The 16,686-nt window shown below is 43.9% G+C and overlaps 1 protein-coding gene across 2 annotated transcripts in view; it reads right to left on the bottom strand.

Annotated features, from left to right (window-relative positions):
* The window catches only part of BBS2 (Bardet-Biedl syndrome 2), a 35,507-nt gene that overhangs the window by 1,415 nt on the left and 17,406 nt on the right, over window positions 1-16,686 (bottom strand). For both annotated transcript variants that reach the window (XM_004456563.5, XM_071209158.1), the window contains exons 6-15: window positions 16,370-16,474; window positions 16,200-16,286; window positions 9,471-9,606; window positions 9,105-9,244; window positions 8,100-8,244; window positions 7,841-8,012; window positions 7,007-7,136; window positions 6,035-6,166; window positions 4,356-4,493; window positions 2,368-2,480 (exon numbers count right to left, since the gene is read on the bottom strand). In XM_004456563.5, the coding sequence (XP_004456620.1) occupies window positions 2,368-2,480; window positions 4,356-4,493; window positions 6,035-6,166; window positions 7,007-7,136; window positions 7,841-8,012; window positions 8,100-8,244; window positions 9,105-9,244; window positions 9,471-9,606; window positions 16,200-16,286; window positions 16,370-16,474 (1,298 nt within the window). The remainder of the gene's footprint in view (window positions 1-2,367; window positions 2,481-4,355; window positions 4,494-6,034; window positions 6,167-7,006; window positions 7,137-7,840; window positions 8,013-8,099; window positions 8,245-9,104; window positions 9,245-9,470; window positions 9,607-16,199; window positions 16,287-16,369; window positions 16,475-16,686) is intronic.

Raw genomic sequence — 16,686 nt, 5'->3', positions numbered from 1 at the left:
TTTTTTTTAAAAAAAGGTAACTGCTAATGTTTGCTTTGAGAATATTGAGAAGTTTTATCAAAATATTCTATTTCTTCCAAATAAATGGAAGTGGCCTACCTTGGGTATTGGCAGGAACTAAGAATTACCAAGTGCTCACTGTGCTGGGAGGCAGGGAAAAGTGTGCAAAGGGATAAGCTATTCCCCAACTTTCAGATTAATATTGATTAGATGAAAGTGATCTAAATAAAATATTTTTAGACAACAGATTTATCTTCGTGTTTTATTAAGGTTTTAAAAAAACAAAAGCATAAAATTAAAACCATAATGAGGTATTAATACACTATAATTTAAATGACTAAAAAAAAACATGAAACCAAATAATGGAAAGGATATGGAACAACTGGAACTTGCTGATGGGAATGCAAAATGATAAGCAACTTTAGAAAATGGCTTGACTTGTTTCTTACAAAGTTAAACATATACCTACTAGATGACCCAGCAATCCCATTACGATGTACCACTGAGCTACATCCCCTCCCCAATGAGAGCTGGTTTTTCTGGTTTGTTTGCTTGTTTTGTTTTTAGGAGGTACCAGAGACTGAACCCAGGACCATAACGTCATTGTGAAACATTCTTGCCAAAACCTCAACCTGAATTTGATTGAGCCTCTATAGCTAACTTTCTAACATAAACACAAGGGTCAGAGAATAATGTTAAACAATGATATGAACAGTACAATCCAAAATGAGAAACTACAGAGGTGGGAGAGGAAGAGAAGGAGAAAAAAAAAAAAGAGCAAGCAAACATGAATTCAAAGAGATTTAAGAAACCTATGGACCAAATGCAATGAAGGTATGGTCTCTGGATCTTGATTTGAACAAACCACCTTAAAACACACACACACATACACAAGCATGAGACAACTGGGGAAATTTAAACACTGACTAGGTATTTTGTGATAATATATTATTTTACTTTCTATTTAGGATGATAAAGGTATTATAGGTATATATTTTTAAAGGCTCATTGTCCTTCAGAAATACACACCAAAATATTTGTGGCTGAAGTTAAACAATATCCAGAATTTGCTTCAAAACAATCCAGAGTAATCTAAATCTTCTTTAAAAAAAAAAAAATCCAGAACCAGGAAGGGACCTGGGGGGGACACAGGACACAAGATCAGCCATTTTTTTTTCTGTTTTTAGCCATTATTTTGATAACCTGAAACTAGGTGGCTGGTGCATGGGAATTCATTACATCTACTTTTGTATGTGTTTGAAATTTTCCATAATATAATTATTGGAAAAATCACGTACTTATGAGAAAGACCATTTAATTATTTGCCAATAATTCAGGCCTTTCAAGAAAAGAAATCAGCACTGTAGAACTCTTGCCTCTAATATATACACATAAACCTCATCTATCATCACTGGTTAACTATTTCACTAAATTCACCGCAGTGTACTTTATTTCCCAGATGAATTTTGTATCTCAGCAAGAAAAAAGCTATACCTGCACAATTTTATTTTTAACTTTTTTATTGTGCAATATAATATATATTCAGAAAAATTCTTAGAACAAATGTTTGTCAACCAGGTCAAAAACCAGGACCTTGCCAGCATCCCAGAAGCTTCCCCATGTGTCCTTTCTGAACACAATCCCTCTTCCCCTAGGAAGAAAATAGCATCTTATGATAATCTCTTCTCCTAGGAGAAAAGAGCACTTTTAATTTTACTGATACATATTAATAAAGCACACAATTCATCCAAAGTGTATAATCAATGGTATTTGGTATAATCACATAGTTACACATTCATCTTTTCAAAAAACAGCATTTTAGATGATAATCTCTTGTTATTTTTATAATCTCTTTATATTTTTATAATCTACATAAGCTTCCTAAACAATATAGTTTAGTTTTATCTGTTTTCAAACTGTATAAATGGAAGCATTTTGTACAAATTCTTTTGAATCTTGCTTCCTTCAGTCTCCATTACATTTGTAAGATTTGTCCTTGTTGTTCTATACCATGAGGGTAATTCATTCTCCTTGCTGTATAGTATTCCAGTGCATGAATATATCACAATTTATCCATTAAACTGTCGATGGTAGTTTGGATTGTTTTCATGTTCGGATTCTTATGAACAATGTCTTCATGACATTTATCCTGGTTTATGTGTGAAGAAATTTCTCTAAGCCATAAACCAGTAGTAGGATTACTGTATCGAAAGGGATTTGGATTTTCAAATACACCAAAAATGCCAAGCTATTTTCCAAGGTAGTTGTACCAATTTACACTCCTACTAGCAGCAGCTCAGAGTTGCCATTATTCAATATTGCTCATGTTTTTGGCCTGGCACTTGTCCAGTTATGGTGAATACTTACATGTCCCTCATCAGACGAGCATCCTCAGCTCGGACCAGCAAACTTCGGATCAGGTTAGAATTATCAGCCATGTCAGCACTGAGCTTCTGATGCACTGAATGATATTCATCCACCTGGAGACCAGGAACACTCAGGAATTAAAAGGGCTTCAGAAACCTCTTGAAAACTAGACAGACTGAGAAGACACCATCTTCCAGGTACAGAGGCCCTTTTCCCTTTCCTCCCATCATCTTAGCTACCTCCCATTATTTCATCTCTTCAACAAAATTAGTCAATGCCGCCTCCACTACTCAAGATGATACTCCATCTGGATCTTTCCCATGTCTTAGCACTAGGAGTTCTACTAACATACACATTAACATTTTAGGGATTTGGGGTGAGAATGTTGTGAAAATTGATCATTTAAAGCCAATCACAATCCCCCCTTATTCTGCTTTTTAATTTTGAACCTGGGTTGTTAGAAAGCACTAGGCTAAACACAAAAGTAGATACTAGAGACAAGATGAAGGGTTAATAAAGTAAAATGGTAATAGGACATTTTTTTTTAAAGCAACCCTCTAACTCAAACAAAGAAAGCAGAGTGGTCAAAAGCTAACCACTGGAAAGTGGATAAAGTGTCCATCTACCACACAGAAGATCCTGGGTTCAAACCCAGGGCCTCCTGACCCGTGTGATGAGCTGGCCCACACACAGTGCTGATGCGTGCAAGGAGTGCCGTGCCACGCAGGAGTGTCCCCTGTGTAGGGGAGCCCCATGCACAAGGAATGTGCCCCTCAAGAGCCGCGAAAAAAGCGCAGCCTGCCCAGGAGTGGCACCGCACACATGGAGAGCTGATACAGCAAGATGATGCAGACAGATTCCTGATGCTAATGACAAGAATGCAAGCAGACAAAGAAGAACACACAGCGAATGGACACAGAGAGCAGACAATGGGGGGGAAGGGAAGAAAAATAAATAAAAAATAAAATCTTTTTTTAAAAAAGCTAACTATTCAAGAACCTTGAAGACATCTGTTGAGTGAAATAAGCCAGACACAAAAGGACAAATGTTGTATGCTCTCACAGCAAGAAATAATTAGAACAATCAAATTCAGAGAGTCAGAAACTAGAATACAGGTTCTGGAGGCCAGGAGTGGGGGTAGGGAGTGGGGAGTTTATTGCTTAATTGGTAAAGAGCTTCCGTTGAGGTGATGGAAAAGTTATGGTAATGATGGTGGTGATGGAAGTACAACTGTAAATGTAATTAACAGCACTGAATGATATATTTGTGCTTAACAAGGGAAATTTTAGGTTGTGTTTATATTACTAGAATAAAAATTAAAGAAAAACAACATAGGATTATACAACACAATAAAAATAAACTGCAGACTATAATTAACAGTATAATTATAATATTGTTTCATCAACTAACAAACGTACCACACTACCGCAAACTGTTATTAATAAGAAAAACTCTGTGGGTGAGTGGGGCAGGGGGTGGTATGGGAACTCTATTTTCTACATGATTCTTCTGTAAGCCTACAACTCTTCTAATAAAAAAAAATTTTAAGCTAACCACTCGCTTTTCTAAAAGAGATCCTTTAGCTAGTGAACTATCCAATACTAGTTACAATTTTTTTTTAAGGAACTGGGGCTGATGATTGAAGCTGGGACCTCTTATATGGGAAGCTGGCACTCCACCACTGAGCCACACTGGCTCCCCAGCTCAATTTTTTTAACTTTTTATTTTGAAATACTTTCAAACTTACAGGACAGCTGTGAAAATAACACAAACGCTAGAGAGAGAGCGCCAGCATACCCCTGACAACCCCCACCTGGGAGACCCAGATCACTAGTTCAATTTTAATTTTTTTTTAATTTACAAGAATTCTTTACAACATGACTATCATATATCATAGGTACCTTTATAGCACCATTAATTTCCTAAGAGAAACGTTTCAAACATTATACTGCCATGTTCTCCCAAACACAACCACTATGCTCCCTCACCTTAACCAACACTTTCCGTAATTCCTCAAAGTAGGCAGGGAAATCCGCTTCTACCTGAAGGTCTTCAATACCAAAAAATGATGCCATCGATTGGATGATATCAGCAGCCAAATCAATATCATCAGTATTGATGGTGATCTATCAAGAAAAAAAGACAAGCATCCTCAGATATTAAACAAATTTTCCCATATTCAACACATTTATGTAACATATATTTATACGGGGTGATGAATCAGATCAAGTTTAGTCTTCAAGGAAATTACAAACCACATTCATTATTTCAGCTGCTGGCTCAAAGAGCAATCCTCCAGCCTTATCAACTAAATAACAACAAAAAATTCAAACAGTGAAAATGTTTTTGGTTGCCTCTGTATTCCTACCCCTTCCCAAATTAGACAAGGAAGAACTGAAGGGAAGAAGGGAGGGAGAAAAGTGCTGTTCTAAATTATACTTCAGTGTCTAAGATAATAACACTAATAGACTAAGCTGAAACACATGATTTATGACCTTGAGACTGGTGTCATGCTGTAATGGCATAAAATAAATTATATTTGGTGTCTCATCATCTTGCCTGGCTTAGTTATAAGTCCTCCCCACACACTTTCTTTTTTAGGCAGTACCAGGGATTAAACCTCGTACATGGGAAGCAAGCACTCACCACCGAGTTACACCTGCTCCCCATAAATTTTCCTCCTGAGTGGCCTCCCCAGTTAGCCCTGCCCTGGGCGTAACCATTAACTAGCCAGACCAATACCTCCATATGGTTTCTTGTTTTTTTTTTTAAAGACCGTGTTGTCTGCTCTCTGTGTCTATTCGCTGTGTGTTCTTCTGTGTCCGTTTGCATTCTTGTCAGCAGCAGTAGGAATCCGTGTCTTTTTTGGCTGCATCATCTTGCTGCATCAGCTCTGTGTGTGTGCGGCGCCACTCCTGGGCAGGCTGTACTTTTTTTGTGCAGGGTGGCTCTCTGTGAGGGGTGCAATCCTTGCACGTGGGGCTCCCGCATGCGGGGGACACCCCTGCATGGCATGGCACCCCTTACGCACATCAGCATTGTGCGTGGGCCAGCTCACCACACAGACCAGGAGGCCCTGGGTTTGAACCCTAGACCTCCTATGCGGTAGGCAGAAGCTCTGTCAGTCAGGAGTGTGTGTGGGCCAGCTCACCACATGGGCCAGGAGGCCCTGAGTTTGAACCCTGGATCTCCTATGTGGTAGGCGGAAGCTCTATCAGTTGAGCCAAATTTGCTTCCCTCCATATGGTTTCAATGATAAAAGTCATCCTTGGCTTCTCCAAATGGCCCTTGCCACTTTTGCTTTCCACACCGTATAATTTAAACCTGCTAATCCCCAGCACCAGCGGCAAAGTCCTATTCCTCCCCTCTGGGTCACAGCAAAGGCAAGAGCTGGGGACCCAAACTTTTTCTCTCCACCCCCCAAACTGACCCACCCAGGAGCTAGGTTAGGTCAGCCCCAGGCTCCACCACCCTCATTCTGCCCCTTCCTCTTCCAGGCTCTCCAACCTATAATAATTAAGCTGTCCTTTCATGCATTCTCAACTGGCTGTTTGTGTCTCGCCACCCAAAGAACTTCCACATAATATCCAAAACACATGCTGCCTCACTTTGCACTGAATGGGAAACCTTACGTGAAAACTCCATGCCCTATGACAGTAAACATTACCTCTCCACTAAGTTTTATTTTTATATACAGCTGGCCGCCATTCCGTAAGGATGTGAAACACACTTGAAATGGAGCATTCTGAATGTTAGTGTCTTCCGGTAACAGAAAATTCTGGCTGAGCCACATAACAACCTTAAAAATGAACACAAGGAAATGAAATTCTTTTTTTTTTTTTAATTCTTTTTTAAAATACAATCATTCTAGATTCTAGTTTTACTTCTTGGCTTTGGAGAAGAAAAAAGAATTATACTTCACACACACTCCTGCATCAAGAAAACAAATCACACTCTCTTTTTCCAACTCAAACATGTTCTCAAATAACATTCAAAATTATATCTAGCTCCCTAACACACAGGTTTTACATGATTCTTTCTGCAGCATTTTCTACTTAGACATAATCTTATATGAAATGTATAAAGAATCCAGGTATGATGCTAATTCTGTTTGCATGGGTGATCCTTTGTGGGTATATCCTTGACAATGAAGTCTGCTTAAAACTACCATTCTGTTCTTCAAAAAATGTTAAAATGAAGTATTCATGGACACACATCGAGAGGCAGATTGGTGAGGAGAATTCTCCATGATCACTAAAGAATTTAATTAGTTAAAGTAGCACTTGACCCCAAAGAAGTTGCCACTATCTTTCAATCTTTGTAGAGGTTCCTCATGAAACACTAGATTAGGACAACCATACAAGGCCACAACAAAAGAGGAATTAAAAACTGGTAAGAATTAACCTTGAACCAAAAATTGCTCAAGGAAATAACATGTATTCCTTCAAAGTGAGAAAAAAGTTTTAGCAAAAACTTTATTACAGGTTACAAGCCTATTCCAAGCTACATCTAACTCTTTCATGTCAAACTTAACTGCTGAACAACATAACACATTCACATAACTTCCCCCTTTCTAGGAAATATCACCTAGAAGATTCCAAAGTGCAAAAATAATGAAAGAATAATGCAGGATACTCACCCTCTGTGCCCGTTCTGCAATGATAAAGTTAACATAACCGAGTGGCTCACTGGCAGAGTCTGGGCTAGTCAGCGCATACATGGAGAATCGGGGGAGCTGCCTCGTCAACTCAAACACATGAAAATGGGTGCTACGGCCACCAACAGAGTACAAGAGAATTGTTTTGTGTACAATGTTATTTAAAACTGCAAGGCTCAGAAAATAAATAAAAACTGAAGACTGGGTCATCAAGTTGATATTTAAGGGTTTCACTGAAGTCAACCCCAAAAACTTAAGGATTAAGGTGCTACAATAAGAGGGTTTGGGATTTAGAGGTAACATCTGTATATACACACATGTACGAAGGCTTTAAAAAACCTAAAAAGAATATGTAAGGCTTTCACCTTCCACAAATGTAACAAATTTAACAGGGCTTTCCTTTTTTTTTTGGAGGTAATGGGGATTAAACCCAGGACCCCGTTACATGCGAAGCAGGCACTCGACCACTGAACTACATGTGCTCCCCTAGGGCTTGTTTTACTAGCTAAGGTTATATACCCTAACATAAAAGTGTATTCAAACCCTTATAGTGTTTGTGACCAACACTAAACAAATCATCAATCTTATTTTTTAAACTTCTGTGAACATGAGATCAACTGACTAAAACCAGAAAATAACCATCTAAAACTTACATACTCTTTACATTTTGAAAGATTTCAAAATTAGGGAAATAAAAGGTAGAACCATTAAGTGTCTTCTATGGTCCCAAAGACTCTAGCGTATAATGGGAAATCTACCTATCTTGCCCTCTTCTAAACACTATCTAGAAATGAACTGTGACTTGCAAAGGGTCACCTGCTTCTGTAACCCACGAAGGTTTTCAAGTGCAGATCCACGGGGACATCTTTGGGAGGTGTAATTGGGATGCGGATGGAGCTGGAGAGGTTGTGAGCACTGGGATGCACCACGTGGCTTTCCCCTATAAAAATTCCCTCTGCAAAAATCAACACTGCTCGGATGATGGTGTCTGTAGGAAAGAGGGAAAAAAGCAGTTCAAGAACTACTCCAAGATGGAATTAGCTCTTATAAATGCCAGCTGTAAATAATCTCTTACCATTAGAGGTGGAAATGCACAATTCTGCATGAGCAGCTTGAGTCTCATTTCCCAGATTGACTGAGAGGGCAGTGTGGAGCTTGGTATTGGCTGGGATGATGCCCCGATGCCCATCAGCCTCATTCATTGGACTGCTCGATTCGGCCTGCAAAACACCCACCCACTTATAACTCAGCCACAAAAAGTGAACGAATGTTAACTTTAAATAATATGGCTATTCAGCTTCAAAAGACAGACTCCCATCATCTTATTATAGTAAGCTGATTCTTTAAAATTCAGAGAATTTACCTAATTTGTGCTCCCTTGTTCTACATATGTTCCTGTGGGAAACAGCTTTGCCCTTTTCTGTAGTATGGTCCACTGGACCTCATCATTCCTTGAAAAAAAAATTTTTTGTACTGTTCTTTCAAAATTACAAAATAAATTCACTTGGTCTAGCCAATTCAAATACAGCAATGCATGACAGGAACATTTAAAGTCCCACTCCCCAGCCCATCTCCAGCCACAGCTTGGTACAGGAGCATGCACACACACACATGCAGTTTTTGTGGTTGTCAATTTTTTAAACTTGTTTTTAAAAAGATAAAATATATGCTACACTTATTGTTCTCTCACTTATTTTCACTTAATGACACAGATATCTATCTACGTAAGTCCAACTATATATACTTCATTCTGTTGAGCTGCTTAATATTCCCTACTGATGAACATTTAGGTTGCATCCAACTTGTCACTACTACAAATAGCGCTACAATTAATGTCTTCGAACACTCACTTAACTATTCTATAGTTTAGATGCCTAGAAGCAGAGTTTCTAGATCAAAGGATACACACCCTCTTAATTCTGACACTGGCAAAAAGCCTGAAGCGATCTGCTCTTCCGCCGGTGGGTAGGATGGAGTGCGCTCCCGGCAGACAATGACACTCTTGTCCATTCGTATTTTGCAATCCTCCCGATTAGTCTCAACTTTTCAAAGTCCACTTTCCCTTTCCAGTAAGACCTACCTTGCTGTTTTCCTCATAGTTACGGAGTTCCAGCAACAGATTCTGTTTCTTCTGACTAAGCTCCCGGATGAGGTCCTGCTCCACGCTGGTGTCCATGAGGTTCCCCTTCATCTCCGCTGAGCCTGGCAGGTAGCCCCGGACTGAAGAAAGGAAAAAATACTCCCTCAGCCATAGAACAGCCCAAGAACAGCCAGGTCTACTTTTAAGGCTTCAACTACCTGTTCTTAAAAACCAAAAATTTAAGTTCTCTCTCCCCAACTTAGGTGAATTTATTATTCCCACATCTCAGTGCAAACATTTTAGAGTAGAATTTCCTAATCAGATTGAAACTCTGACTCTTCAAGGATTTTTCTCTTCCCAATTTACTTTCCCCATCCACTGAGCAGCAGATTAACTGTACGTGGCCATCCATCCGGTAATCTCCCTCCACCACACCGGCAATTGCAGAAGAAAAGTTGTCTTTAAAGATGACCTCTCCAGTTCGGTCACTTCGTGCATCAACCTAAAAATAAATAAGAACTTGAAAACTCACTTATGCTACAGTTTTTTAAAAACCAAAATTTTAAAGTTAAAATCAGCTTGAAAGGTCATTAATCTAGCAGTTTTTGAGAATGCTCCATGGAGCCCTGAGGCTTCTCAGGAGTTACCTAAGACCTCCTGGGACCAAGGGGACAGGGACCACGTGAGGCTTTAGCTCTACTTTCTTCCTCCTCTTTCTTTCTTTCTTTTTTTTTTTTAGGAAGTACAGGGATTGAACCCGGGACCTCATGGATGGGAAGCAGGTGTTCAGCCACTGAGCTACATCTGCTCCCCTCTTTTTTTTTTTAAACAAAAGTTGTTTTAGATATTGGTCTTCCTTCCACATAATATTTCATTCGAAGAAATGGTCTACTGGAAGGCAGTATATACAATACATATAGCATAGTGCAAAAGGGCATGGTCTCCACAGCCAAACTGCCCAGGTTCAGATTCCAGATCTGTTACTATCTGTGGGATTGTGGGCACATTTCTTAACCATTCTGTGCCTGGTCTCCTCATCTGGAGTTCAATTACAAGAACACGGGGAAAACAGCATCTATACTTCAGAAGAGTGTAATGAGTACAAGAGCAGTTCACACATGTAAAGCACTTAGAACAGTGCCTGGCTAAGAGAGATACACAATAAATACTAGCTCTATAAAAAACAAGACCTATTTTACACAGAAATGTATAAAAATGTTTATATGTATAAAATGTGAAAAATGCCAAGTTAGCCTTGTCTTCCACCCATAAAACATCTTACAATAACTCCAGTAAGAGTTTCTCTTCTACATTAAAACTATTCAGGTACCTTAGGGAGTGCTTCCATCCTCTTAGAGTCTCCTTTCCAAGAGACTGGACAAAGAGATAACTGACTAATCAGAAACAAATGCATCTCAAAAACAATAACAAAGGATAATCAAGTGAATGATAAGTTTGTTCCTGGGGAGACACAGAGATTATCAATAAAAGGGTAGCTACAGAAAATATGGCAGAGTAATCATTTCAATGATCATTGCCAGCAACAATTTTTCTCTTTTCATAAACATCCTTTGGGTAAAACCTTTATCACAAAAAAATAAGGTATAATAGGTCACATCCTACCACCAGCTTCTGCCACATGTCTGGAGTCTACTGTATTCAAATATCCATGCTACTAATAACAACATCATGTAAGCCTGAAATTCACAAGTGCTCTGTATTTTACCATAGCGCTGGACCCATTAACATAATCCTCTGCCTCAGACTGAACTTGCTTCTCTCCACTTAAAGCCTGGCTAATTAGCCTTTCATACTGCATTTCTAGAATATTTAACAAAAAAGAGGGTTCATTTGATAAGAAGCTGGACTCCAAATTAATATTTCACAGACTTTCTATTCTTTTGCTTTGTTCAATATGGAGGTTTACCCTGGAAGAAAGGTTGGCCCTCCAACTCACCAAATACAAAAGACGAAGTCAGTTTGCTAATAGCTCCAATTTAGTATTTTTTTTCACCTACATTCACAAATTAGAGCTGAAAATGTTCCTCTTCTATGCTATTCTGTTAAGTTTAGGTATCAGTTTTTCCACTTATATAATAAAATGAGTAATTTTCTTTTCTTTTCTTTTTTGGGGGGTGGTGGTGCTCTGGAACAGATTACTTAATAGAAATTCCTTAAAAATTTAAAAGCACCTAACCATAAAAATATCTAGGCCCAGGGTCATACTTGGAAGTAACTCTTTGATAACTCTATTGATTTCATCATTACCAGTTTTCTAATTCTTGAATCAATCATAATAATTTCTACATCCCCAGAAAATAGTCTATTTTATGGATTTTCAAATTCCTAATAAGCAACCATACAGTGTTCCTTTTTAATTTTTAATACTCATACCAAAGACAAAACTGAGTGGAGAAGTAGGAAACCAACATAACAGCTATTTAGAATCTGTTCATACAACAACAAAGGAAGAGTACAAGACACTGTCTAAGCGTAAAGAAAAACCAAAGAAGGAAAGATAGGAATTAGCTGATCCAGCACTGACAGAAAAGAAAGCACAGGCAAATGGTATCCATAGCTGTCCCCTGCTCCCACCCTGCCTTTCGCTTCCTTATACTTTGCCCGCCTGTTCCTCGTAACCTCCCTGTATTATGGCCCTTCTCAGCAGCAGTTTGTGCTGCTGCCTCCCTCCGCCCCTCCTCCCAGCCACTGTTATCTTCCCCCTCCCAGCCGATCGCTGTTCTCCCCGCCTCATTTCAACCGCCCTCATCCCGTATCTGCCCCGGCACAACCTCGGAAACAACCCCCTCTGCCATCAATGGCTTACGTCATAAACCGCAGGTCCGCCCTTGCCTCTGCAGCCAATCCTCAGCTGCCCCGCGGACATGCCCCTCCCACAACCTCCCCGCCTCCATGACACTATAAAACCCCATGTACTTCCCGAATAAAATCAGACCTGCGCATAGACCTCATCTCCGTGGTTTTTCCTCCATCGAACCGCGCGTCCCCCAAGCCTTGAGCCGCCCGCTGCCGCCCCGGTCCAGCCGTGGCGTAGGCCCGATCCCCGGCAGCGACTCGCCTGCAGTGACCCGCCTGCAGTGCCGCAGCGGAGGCCAACAGGTGGCGCCCGAACAGGGACCCCAGCTACGGCCCCTTGTCTGGCCAGCCCGCTGCTGACCCCTCGCACGGGACCCATCGCCGTCCTCCCGTGCCGCTGCTCAAGGTAGGGACTCTCCGGCGTTGCTCCCTTCACCCCCCTCCTGAGCCCTCTGCCGCGATGGGGGCCTCCCTCTCATCCCGTCAGGTTCCTCAAGTCCGCCTGCTCGCTGCCCTCTTAGAGACTCACCACGTGAAGGTCTCTCTCCGTCAGCTACAGCGGTATTGGGACCTTCTCCTACCCTTTAACCCTTGGCTTGTCACCTGTGCTCTGTGGAGCCCAGAGACCTACGAACGTTTAATTCAGCGGGTGACGTCCGCTATGGAGCACGATCGCAAGCAGTTTCCCCCCGGCCTTATCCCGACCCTCGTCGCTATCCGCGCCTGTCTCCAAGGTGTGCCCTCCCCTGCCTCCGCTCTCGCCTGTGAGCCTAGCCACCCTCTCACCTGCGATCCTGATGGAGACGACGATGCTCGTTCTCTGTCCGCCCAGCTAGAGGCCGCGCTCGAACTGGATCCCCCCACAGCCTCCGATCCGGACCCCAACCAACATGGCGACCCTCTGCATTCTCCTCCCCCCACCGCGCCCTGTAAACAATGCCAACATGGCACACCTCCTCCTTCTTCTTCCTCGGCGCCCTCTTCCCACCTTTACCCACCTCTTCCTGTCTCGTCGCCATCCGGTCCCGTCCCGGATGCCTGCCGATCGCCATTTTCGGCTAAACCGGCAGAGCCTCCGGTGCCATCTTGGCCTGTACCTGGAAATGACGTGGCCACTCCTCCATCTTGGCCCGAGGCCAGAAGTGATGTCAGGCGTGACGTCACCGTGCCGCCATCTTGGCCAATCAGAAACACCGTTGCCGCCGCGCCCTCCTGGCCGGCGCCCGGTGGCACCGCCCATGCCTCACCTCCATGGCCCGCTTCGCATCCCGCCTGCCCCAGCAATAGCGGGAGCATCGGGAATCCTCCTCCACCAGCGTACGACACCGCCTTTCTCACCTCCCCCACTCCGCCTCTGGCTCAGATGTTCCCCCTCAATCCCGCTCGCACTCCGCAGAGCCCACAAGCGTGGGTGCCCTTTTCTCCCAAAGACATCCAAATGCTCCGCAACGCGATAAAAGAGGATGGCCTTGCCAGCCCTCATGCCCAAGACCTTCTCGAGCGTATGACCATCCCTTGCTGCATCCCTTTCGATTGGATCTCTCTAGCCCGAGCGGTTCTCTCCCCCGGGCAATTCATTGACTGGCGAGCCCATCTCGGTGTCCTGATCGACAATCAGATTGCCGACAATGCTCGTCAGGGTGTGCATTACCCTGCAAACGCATTTCTCGGGTTCGGCCCTTACGGCGATCCCAGCGCCTACACTGCCACCCCGCCTGGGTTTTTCATCCAGCTCCGTGACTGTGTTTTTCGAGCCTTCCGTTCGTGCACCGCAGCCGCCCCTGAACCCCTCGCCAAACTCTTCCAAAAGCCTGACGAGCCCTTCAACGAGTTCGTCGCACGTGTGCAAGCCGCAGCCGAAAGGCGCGTCACCGGCGCCGCTGCTAAGGAGTCCTTCGTCAAAGATCTCCTACAAGAGGGAGCTAATCCAGCCTGCAAGGCCATTATCCGTCCCCTTTGTGACAGGCCCCTCCAAAACTGGGTCCTTGCTTGCTCCGGAGTCTCCGGCCAAACCACCGCCCTCGCTGCCGCCCTTGTTGCCGCCGTCCAAACCACCAATACATGTTTCCGTTGTGGCGAGCTAGGCCACTTCGCACGGGAGTGCCCTAACCTCCCGGCACTGCCGCGCCCGGCCCCTCGGGGCATGGAGCCGCCATCAGCAGCCCCCGCTCCCCGCGCGCCCTCCACTCCTTGCCCGCGATGCGGGAAAGGCACCCCGCACGGCCCTGCCGACCTTCCACCTCCCGACCCCCTTCCCCCTGATGATTCCCCCCTGCCATAATGATGGCCCCTCTCCACACCTCACCCCCCCCCCGTGAGGTTTTTCTCCTCTTGTCATTGCAGATGACGCCTCCAGTCGCCCAGTCGAGCCCGCCTGAGTCTGCCCCTCCTGCACCATCACCCGCAGGGACCACGCCAGCTCTCTCCCGCCGCGAGCGACATCGACGTCGTCTTCTTGTCCGCCGCTTGAGCCGTCTCTCCCTCGAAGATGCCTCCATCGAGCAGCAAATTCTCCAGCTTCTCCGTCGTGCTCGCGCCTCCCCTGCCCCGCGCCCTCCTACCACCCCCCCCTCCTACACCTTCTCATCATTATGCTCTCCTTAGCCTCCTCAGCCCAGGCCACGCCCCTTTGGGCCGCCCTTCTTCAACCACCTGGTTTCCTCTTTCTCTCCCCTCACTCCCCCACCTTCCCCACCATGTACTCCCCCAACTGCGACTTCCTCCCAGAAAGCTGCGACCCCCTCGCCCTTCCTGTCTCCTCGTCGTTGCCAAATGTCTCCATCCCTATTCCCCTCGACGCCTTGCAGTTCGTCACCAACCTTTCCACAGCTGTCCTAGTCCTCTCCCAAAGCCATCCCCTTCCCGAGGAGGCCCGGCACGCCCAGGTGTGGCTCACGGAGGTGGCAGGAGGCGGCCATCGATAGGGCCCATCGTGGTCGCCTCGAGCTGCGGGTACGGGTTCTCTGCCCTCCGCATGGGGAATCGGGCATTTCAGCCGCCCTCCCCTCTGCTCACGCCCCCCTCGTGCCCCCACGCCCCCTGCCGGTAGCCCCTCCTCGTTCCTTTCTCTCCTATTTCCCCTCCTCTCACCCCCCTCATCTTTCCTCCCTACAAAATGTCAATCCCACAAAACCTGTGCGTTCTTATTTTTGAAAGAGGGAGCAATTGTCCCCTGCTCCCACCCTGCCTTTCGCTTCCTTATACTTTGCCCGCCTGTTCCTCGTAACCTCCCTGTATTATGGCCCTTCTCAGCAGCAGTTTGTGCTGCTGCCTCCCTCCGCCCCTCCTCCCAGCCACTGTTATCTTCCCCCTCCCAGCCGATCGCTGTTCTCCCCGCCTCATTTCAACCGCCCTCATCCCGTATCCGCCCCGGCACAACCTCGGAAACAACCCCCTCTGCCATCAATGGCTTACGTCATAAACCGCAGGTCCGCCCTTGCCTCTGCAGCCAATCCTCAGCTGCCCCGCGGACATGCCCCTCCCACAACCTCCCCGCCTCCATGACACTATAAAATCCCATGTACTTCCCGAATAAAATCAGACCTGCGCATAGACCTCATCTCCGTGGTTTTTCCTCCATCGAACCGCGCGTCCCCACCAAGCCTTGAGCCGCCCGCTGCCGCCCCGGTCAGGCCGTGGCGTAGGCCCGATCCCCGGCAGCGACTCGCCTGCAGTGACCCGCCTGCAGTGCCGCAGCGGAGGCCAACACATAGCGATCTGGCAGCAACTTAGTTTCTCACAAGGCAATCCTGACTTGCCAAAAAGGCTGCAGAAAATTCTTATTTGAAGTTAAATAAAGAAAGAAAAAAGAGGACTTTATTTTAAAGGTATAGCAGGGAAAACAATACACTAGCATGGTTCATCCATTAATTCTAAGTTTTCAGTTTTCAGTCAATTTTGAAGATTTATTTAAAATGAACAATTCAAACAGTTCATTATTAGGTTATTAAAAACCTTTTTTTTTTTTTTTTACTGTTTATACCTAGAATCAACCTAATTGAATGGATTCTCCTTCCTTAAAAAAGGGATTTATAAAGAATCTTCCTGGATACATCCCTCCAAACAGAGCTTTTATAAGACCAAGAGGATACCACTTACTCTGTAATGCTTGACAACTGTACTAGGAAGAAAAAAATGTGAGATTGTAAAGTTAAATTTGAAAGCATAGCTAAGGAACTCAAATTGATAATTTCATGTTACTGATCTGATTCATATAGCCAAAACATCTCAGGCAATTATTATTCTGAATTAGACCTGAACTCTGCTACTTATACTTACCTTCCCATTGGACCAACCAGTTATCAGCTCACACACTCCATCAGAATTAAGGTCAAAAGCATGAATGCTCATGGCATGATTTTTGGACTGAAAAAGAATTCCAATAATTAGTACAGAAGTTTCTCAATAACTATAAAATCTCTGAAAATCAGAGGCTGAATCATACTAACTTTAATTCTCCAATATCGGGCTGTTTTGTCATAAACTCCAACTGTGCCATTGGAAAGGGCATAACCAAATCGACTGCCATACATAGGGCAGAGAGAGGTGATTATCTGCAAAAATAATACATAAAAATACAACATCTTTTCATCAAGGCTCAATTTAATGCAAAGTATAGATTCATAAAATTGCATGCTTTTTACAAGTATGTAAAATTAGATTTAAATGTATTTCTAATCCAGTAATGGGAAATATATTCCTCTTCTCTCTGATTCAGGTCATCTATTTCAGAACTGGGTAATCAGATTTAAACTCACAAAGTTTA

The sequence above is a fragment of the Dasypus novemcinctus genome, chromosome 18 (genome assembly GCF_030445035.2).
Source record: "Dasypus novemcinctus isolate mDasNov1 chromosome 18, mDasNov1.1.hap2, whole genome shotgun sequence".
In the NCBI taxonomy this organism is placed as follows: Eukaryota; Metazoa; Chordata; class Mammalia; order Cingulata; family Dasypodidae; genus Dasypus; species Dasypus novemcinctus.
The sequence above is the reverse complement of the archived record's forward strand: the minus strand, read 5'-3'. Positions and strand labels throughout refer to the sequence as shown.